General features: G+C 39.2%; 2 protein-coding genes across 19 annotated transcripts in view; both read left to right on the top strand.

Moving 5' to 3' along the window:
- The first annotated feature begins 193 nt into the window (after positions 1-193).
- On the top strand, positions 194-4,598 carry get1 (guided entry of tail-anchored proteins factor 1). Of its 2 annotated transcripts, none has more exons than XM_041802259.1 (5): positions 194-346; positions 3,169-3,334; positions 3,715-3,782; positions 3,968-4,082; positions 4,296-4,595. In XM_041802259.1, the coding sequence occupies exons 1-5, from the start codon at positions 257-259 to the stop codon at positions 4,376-4,378; spliced, it is 522 nt and encodes a 173-aa protein (XP_041658193.1). In that variant the 5' UTR covers positions 194-256; the 3' UTR covers positions 4,379-4,595. The 2 variants fall into 2 exon arrangements, with proteins under 2 accessions (XP_041658193.1, XP_041658202.1); XM_041802268.1 differs by having other exon boundaries at positions 223-350; positions 4,296-4,598.
- Positions 4,599-11,444: 6,846 nt separating this feature from the next.
- sh3bgr (SH3 domain binding glutamate-rich protein) overlaps positions 11,445-16,924 on the top strand; it is a 46,164-nt gene continuing 40,684 nt past the window's right edge. For 3 of the 17 annotated variants that reach the window (XM_041802214.1, XM_041802222.1, XM_041802185.1), the window contains exons 1-3: positions 11,544-11,728; positions 14,516-14,701; positions 14,805-14,885. In XM_041802214.1, the coding sequence (XP_041658148.1) occupies positions 11,684-11,728; positions 14,516-14,701; positions 14,805-14,885 (312 nt within the window). In that variant the 5' untranslated portion in view covers positions 11,544-11,683. Of the gene's footprint in view, positions 11,729-14,515; positions 14,702-14,804; positions 14,886-16,924 lie in introns of all 17 variants that reach the window. The other 14 variants (XM_041802197.1, XM_041802205.1, XM_041802247.1 and 11 more) reach the window with 12 other exon arrangements.

The raw sequence follows: 16,924 nt of genomic DNA, 5'->3' as shown, positions 1-16,924 counted from the left end.
ACAGCCAATTTGGTCAATCCTCGAAAGGAATCTTGAAATAACTTCGCAACACAACTCATCACAAACATTGCCCGGAATGCGTTCATTTGCACTGCACACGGAGCATGTTATTTTATAACTGTGGTCTCTAATTTACCACTTTAACTCAAAGGCATGTTATTGTAATGCATTATTATTTAGAGACTGGAGATCCTGCTGCTGGCGCAGCTGCAGAGAGTTGGCTGCTACAAGGGGGCTGAACGGGGAAGGAGCAAACATGGCGTCGGGCTGTGCGTGGTTCCTTGTTCTGGGCTCGGTTTTCCTTTGCAATCTAATGAAAACACTTCTGCCGACTATATCTTCTTTCGTAAGTAAGGGTACCTGTATTTTCTGATTTGAAGGTCCATTCTCCAGGTGTCAGTGTTGTTGCTTGGTGTCACTGTCGCATCTCCGTGTAGCTGTAAGGTAAGGAAAGGAGGCTGAAACATAAGGCTAGTGGGTTAGCCCTTAGCCAGCTAGCTTACACAACGAAGCTGTTCAGCTTCAGAGGGTGGGGTTTCAAAGAGAGTACCTACAGACAGGGGTACGTATTTTAGTGCTGTAGTTCTCACACCAACATAACTACGGTAGAGTACATGTTAAAACCTGGACTCAGTACTCAAGCTCAACAGAGTCGGAATCCGTTTATTTACATGGTTGGAAAGGCGGTATTCACTGCCATATTGTACTGCTGATCATTATTTAACTGTTTGATTGAACGTCTGCACTAAAAAGTCACTTTGTGTGATTATTTACAGTTCGGTTCTTTAGCAGATATCCCCAGCCTGAAGGCTGATAACACGCCAAACTGCTGTTGAGCAGGTCGCCATGTTAGTTTTCAGTACAGATAGACTAGCCAAAGCGCTCCACGTTAGCATGGCGTTTGACTTACGTCTGATCACCTGTTTGTTTGGGCAGACAACATCAAGTCACTTCTTAGCCAATAATAGGCCTACAACTCCAGTTCCAAAAAAGTTGGGACGCTTTGTCAAAGAGAACAGAATGCAGTGATGTGCAGATTTCATGAACCCATATTACACTCACAGTAGAACACAACATATCAGATGTTGAACTCAGACATTTGACCATTTCAGGAAAACATTTAGCTCTTTTTGATTGGATGGCAGCAACACATCTCAAGAAAGTAGGGACAGGGTTACAAAAGACTGGAAAAGTAAGTGGTACCAATGGAAAAACAGTTGGAGGAGCATTTTGCAACTAATAATATCAACAGGTCAGTGACATGGCTGGGTATAAAAGGAGCCTTTTAGAGAGGCAGAGTGCCTCAGGAGTAATGATGGGTAAGATGTTTGCCAATCTGCAAAAAACTGCATCTAAAAATATGGAGGGATTTCAGAAGAATGTTCCTCAACAAACCATGTGTTGAGGAACAATTACAGTCCGTAATATCAAAACATTTGGAGAATATGGAGAAATGTCTTTGTACAAGGGGCAAGGCTGAAGGCTCCCAATCTTTGCATTAAAAACAAACATGATTCCGAACTGGAAATCACTGCATGGGCTCAGGAACACTTCCTGAAACTACTCACACACAGTGTAAACATGGCCCTGTCCCTGCTTTTTTGAGAAGTGATGCTGCCATCAAATTCAAAATGAACTCATATTTTGAATTTGATGGCAAAATGTCTCAGTTTCAACACCTGATATGTTTTTTTGTGTGGTTTCTGCTTTTAATTACATTTTTCACATTGCCCCAGCTTTTTTGGGATTGAGGTTGCACTATCAGCTATGAAGCTTAAATCCTTGTTTGGTTTGTTTTACATGTATTCCAGAAAGGTGTAATTTCTTTTCCCCTGTCATATGAATATGGGTTTACTTGTTTTCTAAGGCAGGGGTTCTCATCGTTGGGGTCGGGGCCCCATTGGGGGTCGCGAGACACCGAGAGGGGGGTCTCCAGATGCCTAAAATAAACTAAGAACATTTTTGAATCACACTGTTGCCACTTTACACCAATTTTGCATATATTAATCTATTTTTATCACTTGTCCCACCAGTTGTAATATATTTTTACATCTTAAAACCCATGTTTTGCCAATTTTAAACCCTGTCCACCACTTTTTTTCTGCCTTTTTTTTGCCACTTCTAAACCAAATCTTACCACTCTCTGCCTATTGTTGGCTCTGTTGACTCATTATTGCCATTATTAACCCCTTTTACCACTTTGTAAGTAACATTTCACAATTTGATATGCCCATTTTTTCCAGTTTCTGACTTTTTTTCTGCCTCTGCAAACCCCTTTTTGCCAGTTTATATCAATTTTCCTCCCATTTCACCAAATTTCCACCTATTTTTTATCACTTTAAATGCCATGTCAGCCTCTTTTGAATCTCCTTTTACCACTTAATATTCACATTTTTGCCACTTTAACCCATTTTTGGTAATTTTTTTTGCCACTTTTATGTAATTTTTGGCATTTCTAACCCATTTCTGCTACTTTTAAAATCTAATATCACCACCTTTCCCACCATTTTTGCCATTATTAACCCATTATAGTTATTTTTAACGTATTTTAATTCTATCTTTAACAAAAGACTATACAGAGGACTACTTACTACATAAATGAATTAAAATGTGTTTCTTTGATCAAAGTGGCTATTATTTAGGTTAAATATAAAATGCCATGGCTTAACTTTACACTGGACCATGACTTTTCTGGCCCCCAGTTTGGGTGGGGGTCAGAAACCTCCCCTTTATCCCCCCTAATGATCAGCCTTGTCTCCACATGGCTATTCTTGAATGTTCATGGCTGTGTTCAGCCACCTTCAGGTCCAGTGGGGGTCCCCGCTCTCTGGCACCTTTAGATTAGGAGTCGCGAGCTGAAAAGGTTGAGAACCTCTGTTAGATCAATACTGACATCAGCTGTTGTATAACTGTAGCTGTAGGATAATATGGTATTTTATTTTGAAAGTTGTCCAAAGGTCCCTGAAGGCTGTCACAGTAAAATTATTCAGTTGCTGATTACTTGGTAAACAATAGATACATGACTACTGTCTATTACACTCCACATGAATGACTTTCAACTTCATTCCAGTAAAACAACATCTCACAGGCATTTGTCCCTCCTCCCTCAGTAAGACAAGAGGAAAAAGACTGGTGTGAACATAACAAAAGCCTTGTCTTTTTTTCAAGCTGTCAAAGATGATACAGAAGGATGCAGAGCAGGAGAGCGAGATGAGGACTGAAATCCAAGAGATGAAGAAGGAACAGTCTTCGATCAGCATGATGGATGAGTTTGCTAGATACGCCAGATTGGAGCGCAAGATCAACAAGATGACAGACAAGCTGAAAACACACGGTAAGAGACACAGAAGTTCAGAATTTGATTGAAATATATAAAGACAGTGTGACACGGTGCTGAGGTGCAACACAAGAGGAGTGGGAATCTGAGGTTCAGGAACAGCAGCGCAGTTTTATCAAGAGTTTGACCAAAAATATAACAAACAACAAAGAACAGGGTTTCTGTGATAGATGTCCCTGTAGGTTTACACCTTATTTTATGTCAACAAACACAATTCAGTTACAAAGATTAGCCCAGTGTGATTTATATGAAGTTTACGTTTTTTAATATGCAGTTTGATAAAAATGCCAAGAGCCTAAGCTGTAGTATTAAAGTGGGCTCCAACTTGCACAACATCATGTTAAGTCTTAAAGTTCTGTATTTTCTTGCTTTTACAGTGAAATCCAGAACAGCACAACAAGCCAAAATGAAATGGGTTGTGAACATTGTCTTTTATATTCTACAGGTAGGTGGAGGACTGTTTATCAAGCTATTTCCAGCTTTCTACGTGTTTTTATGAAACATCCAGTTAATATGAGTCTGCACTTTATTCATACAGTTCAAGGTGTAAAAGAAAAGCAGCTCATGTTGCCAGTAAAATTACAAGCTTACAAAGAAACTCCATTAAATGTCTAAATATTTATGTGACAGGCTGCTCTGATGATCTCCTTGATATGGAAGTATTACTCTGATCCAGTTACGGTGGTTCCAAGTCGATGGATTGCTCCTGTGGAGCGACTGGTGGCCTTTCCAACAGGAGTGGCAGGTAGTTAGTCTGTTTTATATATAATAGATTATAATGTAGATCAAAAATCCCCTGTAGTGTCATTGTTCATGTGGGGTTTAGTATTTTTTAAACAAGTAGAAGATAAATGCATCCATAATAAACTGTTTTTTCTGTTTATCAGAAGTATTTTTGTGCTGAGTCAGACATGCAGCCACTGTTGACTCACATTGACAGAGCTGTTCTGTCTTTCAGGTGGAGTAGGAATCACATGCTGGTTGGTGGTCTGTAACAAAGTAGTAACCCTGGGTCTCCATGCTGTCAGTGACCTGAGCTGAGCTACATCCAGCCGTCTTCTTCTTTTTTGCTTGTGTGTTTTTTGACATTGTTTAACACTGGTGTCTGAAATGCAGTGCATTTTAGAATTTGGTGTTTCATATTGCCACTTTGTTTTCCCATTTCTTTTTTTGATATATATTTTTATTTTAATTTATTGTTTGTTGTGAATGAAATGTTTTGTTTATTGTGAAGAATTTAAGTAATTAAAACCTCAAATATTTGAAATGTTTTTTTTTTTTTTTTGTTTGTTTTTTTTTAGGAAAAGCTGATACAATCATCCAGTTTTTGAACTAAAACATCTAAATTCAGTAGTATAAACAAGTTTAGGAGATGTCTTTCTACCCTGTAGACTAAAACTCAGTGGAGTCTGTTTTTCTCTGTGGTAAGAAAATATATATATATTTTTTAATCTGTCATGCCTGTGTAGCACAAAAGTACAAAAGCAGGTCCTTCTACCATGACTGGAGGAAATGTTTCTTGCTCCCATTACTGTTATGGGGGTCTGATCGCTTCCAGTTACCTCAGGTGGTACAGAGATCAATGTTAATTTCGTCTACGGCCCTTTTTCCATGAGAAAAACTAGACTAAGATTAGCCAAAATAGATCTTTGATGACTCATTACTAAGTTTAGTTTTTGTCAAGATGACTTAAACTAGAGTAAAATGTAATTTGGTTTTTGTCGGACATTGAAAATCTGTCACATCTTTCAAAATAAAACACATCTGTGTCTCTTCCTCTCAGCTGTAGAAAGCAGGGACCCCAGGTTTGGCAGAGTGCAGAGAACACAGTACCATGGTTTGGTACCAGATTAAGACCAAGAATAAATGCTTGAACTAAAGTGTGAGGTTTTTTTATGGACTATGACTATAATGGTAGAAATGACAAATCTGGCTAAAACTAAGACATGTAAAGACTCAGACTAAAACTTAAAAATAGCTGTCATAATTAACACTGACAGAGATTTAAAAATATCTGTCTCTACTGTTAGAGCAACAACTGAAGCCTAGAGTTGTCGTGCTTGGAGAGGACCTGACCTGAGATTTGGGATGGTGAGAAATATTTGTAAATGTGATCATTAGAGACCACTTCAGTTTTTTGTCCAGCTCTTTTCCTGAGAGGTGAATCAATACTTTTAAAACTCAAAGGTGCTGTGATTGGTTCTTGAAAGCTGAAGCAGGGGTTCTCTGCCAAAAGTTGGAGTTGACTAACATCTGGCAGAGCAGCGAGCACAAAAGCAACAAAAAGGTAACCAGCCAGCCATCACTGGAAGCAGCCCTCTCTGTCTTGGTGGTGTTACAGCGCCATCTTGTGGCAATGCTGGAGCCACAGCAGCTCAGTTAGGACCTGCTGTCCCCTGAACTCTCGTGGACAGATGCAGGCTGGCGCCTTAGCTTTGGATCCTGCACTCAGGAGGCTACTAGGGGTCTGGATGGTTGGTTATATATTTTGTTTATTCAGGAAAACTAACTCACTAGGAAGGTGAAGATTATAACATGTTTGCATAGCTCAATAATGCATTAAAATTAGCAACCCAATATTTAGGATAACTAATGCACCCTGAATTTAAACCATGATGCCCTTTCTTTTTCTGGAATTCAAGTTTTTTTATTGAACTTTTTGCACGCACGGTACATGATGCAGAATACTATGTTTCAAGACAGATCTTTTACATACATGCCAGAGGCAGATGTCATCTCCTTAATCCAGAGAACATATAACTTATAACTATATAACATATAACTATATATATATATATATATATATATATATATATATATATATATATACCGTAACACTAACCATAATCAAGTTACAGGGATTTTCTAAAATTGCAAGACCCTTCATGACAGGAGACCAGCAAGCTGTACCAAGGGATCGCCCCTCCCCCCAGTGATCATTTAGCCTACCCAAGCATGCATTCGTAAGATGCAGTTTCAGTCATTGCACTGACCCATTCCTTCACTTGTTGGACCTTAAATGTCTTCCAGTGTCTCAGAATAACCCGGCAGGCGGTAATCATGATGCGCTTTCTTGTCAATTATACAGCAAGGTTTAACCTTGTCACCCCTTTTGTCTGCAGATTTACCATTGGCTCAAGACGTGCAGTGAAGCCCCCCCCCCCCAAAAAATATCACTTGTACTAGTGCATCTCAAAAAATTAGAATATCATGATAAAGTTCAATATTTTTGTCACTTGTTTCTGAAAGTCAAACCCATATATTATATAGACTCATTACACAGAGTGAAGTATTTCAAGCCTTGTTTTCTTGAAATCTTGATGATTATGGCTTACAGATAATGAAAACCCAAAATTCAGTGTCTCAGAAAATTAGAATATTACATAAGATCAATTAAAAAAAAAAAAGATATTTTAAACAGAAATGTCAGGCTTCTGAGAAGTATGTTCATTTCTATGCCTTCAGTACTTGGTTGGGCCTCCTTTTGCATGAATTACTGCATCAATGCGGCGTGGCATGGAGGCGATCAGCCTGTGGCACTGCTCAGGTGTAATGAAGCCCAGGTTGCTTTGATAGCAGCCTTCAGGTCATCTGCATTGTTGGGTCTGGTGTCTCTCATCTTCCATAGATTCTCTATGGGGTTCAGGTCAGAATCAAGCTCAGTAACACCATGGTCATTGAAGCAGCTTTTGGTACCTTTGGCATTGATGGCCGCATTGATGCAGTAATTCATGCAAAAGGAGGCCCAACCAAGTACTGAAGGCATAGAAATGAACATACTTTTCAGAAGCCTGACATTTCTGTTTAAAACATCATTTTTTTATTGATCTTATGGAATATTCTAATTTTTTGAGACACTGAATTTTGGGTTTTCATTATCTGTAAGCCATAATCATCAACATTTCAAGAAAACAAGCCTTGAAATACTTCACTCTGTGTAATGAGTCTATATAATACATGGGTTTCACTTTAAGAAACAAGTGACAAAAATATTGAACTTTATCATGCTATTCTAATTTTTTGAGACTGGTAGGTCTTCATAGCTGTAATTTAAATGCAATGATGGCAATTTTCTTTTTGTATGTATTCCCACATGAGGGGTTTCCATTTTTTCACTAAAGGACAAAGAGAGAAAAATTTAAGGAAGACTATAGGATACACATCACCTTTAGTGTATTAGAACTACTAAAACCAATCCAGTGTAGGCTAGATAGGATAGATATAAGTACATAAACATGCTAGAAAAAATGAACACCCATCACAACTTTTTCATGAATAACCAGTAAGGCAAACAGCCAGTCATGTTTAAGGTTTTGGGGAAGGCCCCCACAGGACCAGATGAAACCGACAGTCCACGAAGCAGAGGAGGACGCTGATGGCTCATCAGCCCCTTTTTCACCATTTTGTGCCACTTTTATCTGTCTCTGTTGCTCTTTTTCACCATTTTGTGCCACTTTTTTCTGTCTTGGTTGCTCTTTTTCACCATTTTGTGCCACTTTTGTCTGTCTTCGCTGCCCTTTTTCACCATTTTGTGCCACTTTTTTCTGTCTTCATTGCCCTTTTAACCATTTTGTGCCACTTGTATCTGTCTTGGTTGCTCTTTTTCACCATTTTGTGCCACTTTTATCAGTCTTTGCTGCCTTTTCTCACCATTTTGAGCCACTTTTGTCTGTCTTGGTTGCTCTTTTTCACCATTTTGTGCCACTTTTGTCTGTCTTGGTTGCTCTTTTTCACCATTTTGTGCCACTTTTGTCTGTCTTGGTTGCCCTTTTTCACCATTTTGTGCCACTTTTATCTGTCTCAGTTGCCCTTTTTCACCATTTTTTTCTACTTTTATTTGTCTTGATTGCCCTTTGTCACCATTTTGTGCCACTTTTATCTGTCTTCGCTGCCCTTTTTCACCATTTTGTGCCACTTCTGACTGTCTTCACTGCCCTTTTCACCATTTTGTGCCACTTGTATCTGTCTTCACTGCCCTTTTAACCATTTTGTGCCACTTTTTTCTGTCTTCATTGCCCTTTTAACCATTTTGTGCCACTTGTATCTGTCTTGGTTGCTCTTTTTCACCATTTTGTGCCACTTTTATCAGTCTTTGCTGCCTTTTCTCACCATTTTGAGCCACTTTTGTCTGTCTTGGTTGCTCTTTTTCACCATTTTGTGCCACTTTTGTCTGTCTTGGTTGCCCTTTTTCACCATTTTGTGCCACTTTTGTCTGTCTTGGTTGCCCTTTTTCACCATTTTGTGCCACTTTTATCTGTCTCAGTTGCCCTTTTTCACCATTTTGTGCCACTTGTATCTGTCTTGGTTGCCCTTTGTCACCATTTTGTGCCACTTTTATCTGTCTTCGCTGCCCTTTTTCACCATTTTGTGCCACTTCTGACTGTCTTCACTGCCCTTTTCACCATTTTGTGCCACTTGTATCTGTCTTCACTGCCCTTTTAACCATTTTGTGCCACTTTTTTCTGTCATGGTTGCCCTTTTTCACCATTTTGTGCCACTTTTGTCTGTCTTCGCTGCCCTTTTTCACCATTTTGTGCCACTTTTTTCTGTCTTCATTGCCCTTTTAACCATTTTGTGCCACTTGTATCTGTCTTGGTTGCTCTTTTTCACCATTTTGTGCCACTTTTATCAGTCTTTGTTGCCCTTTTCATCATTTTGTGCCACTTTTTACCCATTTATACTTCATTTTGCTATTTTTTTTGCCACTTTTTCCTATTTTTACCCGCATTATTGCCACTCATTGCTGCTTTTTGCCCATTTTAGTCACTTTTCACTCATTTTTCGCAACTTTTTGCTGCTTTTGGACCATTTTTTCCCCCCATAACTTATTTTTTGTCACTTATCACCCATTTTTCCAATTTATGCCCCTTTCCCTCTTTTTCTCCCCATTGTCGCCACTTTTCACCCAGTTTTAGCCACTTTATGCCTATTTTGCTCCCTTTTGCCCATTTTTGCCACTTTTGTTTTGCTCATTTTTAATGCCACTTTAACCCATTTTCTCCACTTTTCACCACTTAGACTGTGGCTCTTGCGATGGTATTTTTCAACAATTTGGCTCTTTGGTTGAGCGGAGTCGACTAACACTGCAATAGAGTGTTATGGTCATTATATGGGGGGTTTATACAGACAACAATAATCATGATAATAATTTTAATAATACAATTAAAAACAGACAAAAAAATAATAATTATAGGATTAAATTTTTTTTTAAATTGGATGAAATTGAAAAAAATTAAACAAAGAAATACACAAAGTGTGAATACCTTACATGAACAGATGAATCAACCAGCCAACAAACTAATAATGTTATTAATGTTAATAATAACAATGTGTTACTGTGCTTTAGTAATGTGCTTTACTATTTTTGTTGTCAGTATGTTCACCAAATATGTTGTTGTTAAATCATAAAAACAGCTGTGCCAAAAAAACAAACCCTTGTCAAAGTGTTTACAGAATGACCACAGCAGCGCTGCCTCGTGTCAGTGAGGCCCCAGCTCCATGTTGTAATGCTGGTGATATTTCATTTCAGTTTTAGAATACAGACCAAATAAAAATGGACCGCCAGCCACAGTTTGGGCACCCCTGGCCGACACACTGTGCTGGGGAACAGTTTATTGTCAGTCTCATAGCATAATTGCTGAAGTCATTTTTGGGCTAAATTGTGATATGTGCTAAATCTACTCTAAAGCTGCTGATTCGCTCTTCCTTATTTTTCTGAAAACTTTGAAATATCAATTAGGCAATTATGCTGTGAGGCCGACGATATGCACCCTTAATTGTTCTACACTCAGTACCAGATAATGATTTTACACAAGACATACATAAGACACATAAGACTTTACAAAAACGCTGTAAATTTAGCTCAATTGTCTGAGATGGTTCAAGTTTACTACATTGCAGCCTGATGCCACAGTCAAAAAATCAATATATAATCATTAATCTACACTCAGTAGTCATCATGACAAAGTAGAACAGGATTTTAGACATTTTTGCCAATTTATCAAAAATACAAAACTCACATTAACATACTTAAGTATTCAGACCCTCTGCATAAAAACACTGTACATTTAGCTCAGCTTCCTCCCATTTCTCTGGATCTTTGCTGAGATGTTTCTGCACCTTGAGTCCACAGGTTGGAAGGCACAGATGTGGGGAATGCTCCAATAAAACCTCAGCTGCACTGAAGGTTCCAAGAATCCTCTAATGGAAGAACTGTGGCACAACCAGGACTCTTCCAAGAGCTGGTCATCCAACTGGGGCGAGGAGACCGAGAACCTGATGGTCACTCTGACTGAGCTCCAGAGATCCTGTGTGGATCTTGTTTTGTTTTATTTCATTTTACTTTATTTCATTTTGCTTTGTTTTATTTTATTTAAGTTCATTTTATTTGGTTTTGTTTATTTTATTCTTTTTTTTTGGTTTTGTTTATTTTATTCTATTTTATTTTATTTATTTTACTTTATTTCTTTTAATTTTTCTATTTTATTTTATTTTGTTTTATTTCATTTTATTGTATTTAATTTTATTTTACTGTATTTCATTTTATTTTACTTTATTTGTTTTACTTTTGTTTTGTTTAATTTTACTTTTTTCATTTAATTTTATTTTGTTTTTTTATTTTATTTTGTTTTATTTTATTATATATTTATTTTGTTTTGTTTTGTTTTGTTTAATTTAATTTAATTTAATTTAATTTAATTTCAATTTGATTTTGTTTATTTTCTTCTATTTTTTGGTTTTGCTTGTTTTATTCTATTTTTTGGTTTTGTTTATTTTATTCTATCTTATTTTATTTATCTTACTTTATTTTGCTTTGTTTTAGTTCATTTCATTTTATTTTATTTGATTTATTTTAAGAAAGGAACAAGCAGAGCATGAGTGGTACCACTAAATATGCCTGTAAGTATGTAGTAGCTGGATCTGCTGGTCTGCCCGGTTCTACATGTGTCCCTCCGCTCTCTATACTGAATTAAGTGGCCTAAAAAAGTAGTTCCTTTGTTGGGGGGCTTTATTGAAGTGGTCCATCCTGAGCAGGCCTGAGTCTGTGGAAACAGAAGACCCCCAGTCTGCGGTAGCAGTACTATTTCTGTCCATATAAGCACCCAGCTCAGAGCTGGGACTCTGTCCCTGCGTGGACGGACAGCTGAAGTTGCCAATCAGTCTGTGAGGTGCTGCGCCCCAAGGGGCCGACTCGCCAATCCCGCGCTAATGGGGCAATGACAGAAATAGCTCAGTGTGTGTGTGCGTGCTATGTCTTCGTCCAGGGTAGGCTCTATTAATAGAGAAGGCTGGCTGCTTCTTTAGGGGCCTACTTGTTGCATAGTCTCGGAAAAACAAAGATTCAGAATGGTTATCAAAGTCTTCCTCGCCTCTTCATCAGGATCCACCGCGGTAAGCACCCACCCACAGAGACTTTGGCTGTTTTAGGGGCTCCTTTCCCGGATCAGACTTTCTCTCACTCTCCAGCGAAGCTCAAAGCTCAGACGTCATGTCAGTAGTTGTACATGTGCTAATTCAGACATGTTTATAACTCATTCACTTTAGTCAGGATGCTAGCTTGCTGTGTTTTTGTTCTTCTGGATCTGCCAGTCCATGTACTGGCTCCGTGCAGAGCTTTCTAGAAGAGGGGCTCCTACAGCTATTCATGGGGCATGACACCGCGAGAAAAGCTGCAGGCTGACCACTTTAAATGTCTGTCACCGCTTCATCGAGGGTTAAATGTGTGTTTTTTATTATTCCTACAGAGATAACGTCAGTCTAACTAGGCTGTGGTGAATAACACACCAGGATAGGTGATTTTATTCTGTAGACCAGTCCTGTTGTGTTCTGTATTCAGAAATGACGTGAGGAGGATTATAATGTGGCATGAAGACTTCCTAACAAGGCCTGTAGTCCTAAACTATGGTACTTCAGTAAAATAGTTACTTTGGTTAATACAGCGCCTATAAAACATTTTCATCCTCTTGGAATTTTTTTAGACAAAATCCTCTTTAATGTCTACAAAGTAATGTCATTTTAATTAATATATGTGTAAAGTAAATAAGTGCATAAATATTCACCCCTTTAAAGTGACTGACCTAATCCTACAGAGGTCCAGCCAGCTGCTGCTAGTAGTCTCAGTGAGATGGGGATCACCTGAGTGCCCTGAATGGGTCTCAGTGATTTTAGTATAAAGACACCTGAGTTCCAGTCACTGGTTAATCAGTATTCATGGCTACCATTACACCATAAATAAAGAACACTCCAGGCAACTCAGAGAAAAGGTAACAGAAAAGTGTAAGTCAGGGGATGGAGACAAACAAAAATAAAGGCTCTGAACATCCCCCAGAGTTCAGTTACATCCATCATGAAGACATGAAGAAATATGTCACATGTGTAAATCTGCCTAGATCAGAAAAATACAGGAAAATCTGGGAGGACAGTCTTATTCAGTCTGTAAGAGAACTACGGCTTGGGAGAACATTTACTTTCTAGTAAGACAATGAGCTGGAGCAGACAGAGAAAGCTACACAGAAATGGTTTAAAGACAACAACGGGAATGTTCTTGAGTGGCTGAATCAAAGCCCAGACCTCAGTCAAAGTGAGACTGTGGCTGGACTTGAAAAGGGCTGTTCATGGCTGATCCCTGTACAACCTGGTAGAGATTGAGCAGTTTAACAAAAAGAATGGAGTAAAATCTCAGAGTCCAGATGTTTGAGCCTGACTGAGATCTATCCACACAGACTCAGAGCTGTGACTGCAGCCAAAGGTGACTCTACATAATACTGACATGAAGGGAGTGAATATTTATGCAGTCACTTACAGTTGCAAGAAAGAGTATGGGAACCTTTTGGGATTTCTTGGATTTCTGCATAAATTGGTAATAAAATGTGTTCTGATCTTCATCTAAGTCACAACAATAGACAAACACAGTCTGCTTAAACTAATACTGCACAAAAAATGTGTTTTCATGTTTCTATTGAACAAAACATGTAAACATTCACAGTGCAGGGTGACAAAAGTCCCAAGGTGTAGGATCCTCCAGAGGCTTGCAGTCGTGTATAAACCTACTATTCAGCCCCCCCTAACCAATGCTCACAAGCAGAAACGGTTGCAGTGGGCCCAGAAATACATGAAGACTCATTTTCAAACAGTCTTGTTGACTGATGAGTGCCGTGCAACCCTGGATGGTCCAGATGGAGGAGTAGTGGATGGATGGTGGATGGCTACCATGTCCCAACAAGGCTGTGACATCAGCAAGGAGGGGGCGGAGTCATGTTTGGGCCAGATTCATGAGGAGAGAGCTGATAGGCCCCTTTAGGGTTCCTGAAGGTGTGAATATGACCTCGGCAAAGTATATAGAGTTTCTGACTGACCACTTTCTTCCATGGTACAAAAAGAGAACCGTGCCTTCTGTAGCAAAATCATCTTCATGCATGACAATGCTCCATCTCATGCAGCAAAGAATCCCTCTGTGTCATTGGCTGCTATGGGCATAAAAGGAGAGAAACTCATGGTGTGGCCCCCATCCTCCCCTGACCTTTAACCCTACTGAGAACCTTTGGAGCATCCTCAAGCTAAAGAACTATGAGGGTGGGAGGCAGTTCACATCAAAACAGCAGCTCTGGGAGGATATTCTGACATCCTGCAAAGAAATTCAAGCAGAAACTCTCCAAAAACTCACAAGTTCAATGGATGCAAGAATAGTGAAGGTGATATCAAAGAAGGGCTCCTATGTTAACATGGAACTTGTCCTGTTAAGATGTTTTTGATTGAAATAGCTTTGATTTCAGTAAATATGACCTCCTAATGCTGCAAACTCAACAAATGGCCATTTTCAGTTCTTTACAACCTATAAAATGTTTTAAAACTCTGTTTTGCTTATTAATGTGGAACAGTGCATTTTGAGGTTTTTATTTAAAAAAAATAATGGTTATCATTATGAAGTTTGTTCAGAAACATTTGAATTATGCTCTAACAGCTGATGAAAAATATTCTGTCATTAGCCTTAATATTTAGGAAAATAAGAGAAAAATGTCATTTGCATAATAATGTGGACTGTGGTGAATAGTAACTTTCCCACCCTGGTGCCCACTTATTCCCCTGACAGAGAGCGTCGGATGTTTATTTCTAAACGTCTTTACCAAATTTATGGTGAAAATAAAAAAATACTTCACTCATGTATTTTCTGTTTTCCAGATCAAAAAGAAGCAGCAAGATGTGGTGGGCTTTCTGGAAGCTCTGAAAGTGGACTACACCCAGCTGGACATCGCCTGCAACGAAGAGAACCGCATGTGGATGAGGCAGAACGTACCTGAGGATAAGAAGCCCACCAACGGCATCCCCCTCCCCCCTCAGATCTTCAATGAAGAGAGCTACTGTGGGGTAAATACACCAAAAATCTGATTTAAACACATGCCACTCTCAGCACATGGCCTAAATGAACCTGTCCTTGATTAGAGAAGTGTCTGTCTAAATTCTTTTGCAGGACTACGACACTTTTTTTGATGCCAAGGAGGACAACTCGGTGTATGCCTTCCTAGGACTGCCCCCTCCTCCTGGATCAAAGGTTAGAGATATTCAGACCTTTTCTCCTTTCAGTTTCAAACACGTACATGAACTGATGTGTGTCAGACGTTATTGGCTGTTTTCACAGAAACAGCAGTGTTGGTCTTCATCTTTTAGAAGAACATCACAACTCATACCACATCTCTATAGCAGGTAGCTGATTAGATGAAATATTCACTCATTATGGTGCCAGATCTCCTTCACTGCCACACATCACACACTTAGATCCAGCATTTGACTCAGTGTCTAGGGCCGGCTCCAACTGGTGGGTCAGGACCCAAAGTCGGTCTCAGACCTCCTATCAGGGGTTAGTCTGTGTAGCTTATTTTACCCTGCTTTGCTTTGGCAGGAAGTAAATCATGTTTTTTATGCTGGTTGTCCCAGATTGTCTTAATTCCTCAAGATTTCTAAAAAAAAAAAACCCATTATAATATCCCAGTGTATAAAAAGAAATACACATGCATGTCCTCCTGGTGTGCTTTGTAAACATGTTTGACCAGCTGTCTGTTAAATCGCATTTGTGTTTCTCCTAAGGTCCAGCTGCAGCATTTTACATTAAATTATCTGTGGTTGTCACATTTTCAGAGTTTGGGTGCTGGGTCCTGAGGCTGGACAAGTTAAGACCTACTGGTCTGTCAGGATCTATGCAATAAAAATGTGCTTGATGTAAAGACATTATTAGGCCAGCTGAGGGGCTTGCACTTACTGACCACTTTATTAGGTACACCTTGCTTGGACCCCCTTTTTGCCTTCAGAATTGCCTTTATTCTTCATGGTATAGTTTCAACAAACATTCCTCAGAGATTTTGGTCCATACTGACATGATAGCGTCACACAGTTGCTGCTGATTTGTCAGCTGCTCATCCACAGAGCCGTTTCTTGCTATACGTGGACTATACAAATGCATAGGGCCCCACAAGTCAGTATGGGACATATTGGCCGATGTTGATTAATCTGTGATGTGCTATAATTGGCCCGATTAATTGGCCCGCTGATCAATCAGTTGGGCTCTACTAGGGGGCCCCAAAGCTGAATGTTCAGCCTCTTCTGAGAGGAATTAAAATGACCTGTCTTTAACCCTTATACCAGTGATTCTCATCCCTCAACTCTCGTGCTACATGTGGCTCTTTAGTGTCCAGTTGTGGCTCTTTTAAGGCTTTCCTTAAAAACCTCTCCTAAAAACCTTGAGGTAAACACTGTCATTAGTAAGATTAACTGTAGGTCACATCAATAAATCTGCTACCCACACAAAGAAGACAGGCTTTCAGTTTTTTAAACCCATATGTTATTACCGTCGGTCACGCTCGACGGAGGAGTGTGTGTAAGAGAAGAGAGCAGAGGAAGCCCGCCGGTGTTGCGTCTTTTCAGTGAGTTCATTAATGAGCTCTGCTGTCCTGCGCTCAAATTGAAGCTTCCTATGCCCTCGTTTCAACTTTTTCCTCCAGTAACTTCCTGCCGATGCTCTCTCACGCCCATATTTTATGACAATTATCCCGTCATCATCAACAAGCATAACACACACGGATCACATGTGGAGATAACATAATATTTGGTGAAAGTTGTCTAAATGTGGGTGTTTATTTGATTTTTAATCTGCTACTGATAACAAATACTGTCAAAAGAGCAGAAATTTAAAACCAAAGCTCCAGAATGAGGCAGGGTGAAACCATGTGTCTGGAGAGCTGCAGGTGTGAGGCAGGGCTGGTTTCAGTCATTTGGGGGCCCAGGGCAAAGACCAGTATGAGGCCCCTCCCCCTTTAACTGAAGAATTAATAATGAGTGGAAAAAAAATTAGAAAGTATCTCTTTTATGTTAATAAAGCCACAGAACTCCAGTAAATGTATGAGACATAAATACCTTAATAGCTGACCATAATTCATCATTTTCTTTGAAAAGCATCTCAGAGCTCAAACTCAGCTCATTCTAATATCTGAAAAAATCTTTAGGCCAGGTGAACTCTCATAATGCTGGTGTCAGACCAAAGACTTCAAAATCACCACTTTTCAGGGAATGAAAATCACATCTTTTAACATGTTTTAT

This window comes from Cheilinus undulatus, linkage group 2 (genome assembly GCF_018320785.1).
Source record: "Cheilinus undulatus linkage group 2, ASM1832078v1, whole genome shotgun sequence".
Classification (NCBI taxonomy): Eukaryota; Metazoa; Chordata; class Actinopteri; order Labriformes; family Labridae; genus Cheilinus; species Cheilinus undulatus.
Note: the sequence above shows the minus strand (reverse complement) of the source record. Positions and strands in the feature narration are given on the sequence as shown.

What these genes read in the sequence shown, in the direction of transcription:
- get1 (XM_041802259.1), top strand. Translation starts at nt 257, where the DNA reads ATGGCGTCGGGCTGTGCGTGGTTCCTTGTTCTGGGCTCGGTTTTCCTT. An exon ending in AGACAAGCTGAAAACACACG is followed by an intron (nt 3,335 to 3,714) that starts GTAAGAGACACA and finishes TTGCTTTTACAG; the next exon opens with TGAAATCCAGAACAGCACAA. An exon ending in CTTTCCAACAGGAGTGGCAG is followed by an intron (nt 4,083 to 4,295) that starts GTAGTTAGTCTG and finishes TCTGTCTTTCAG; the next exon opens with GTGGAGTAGGAATCACATGC.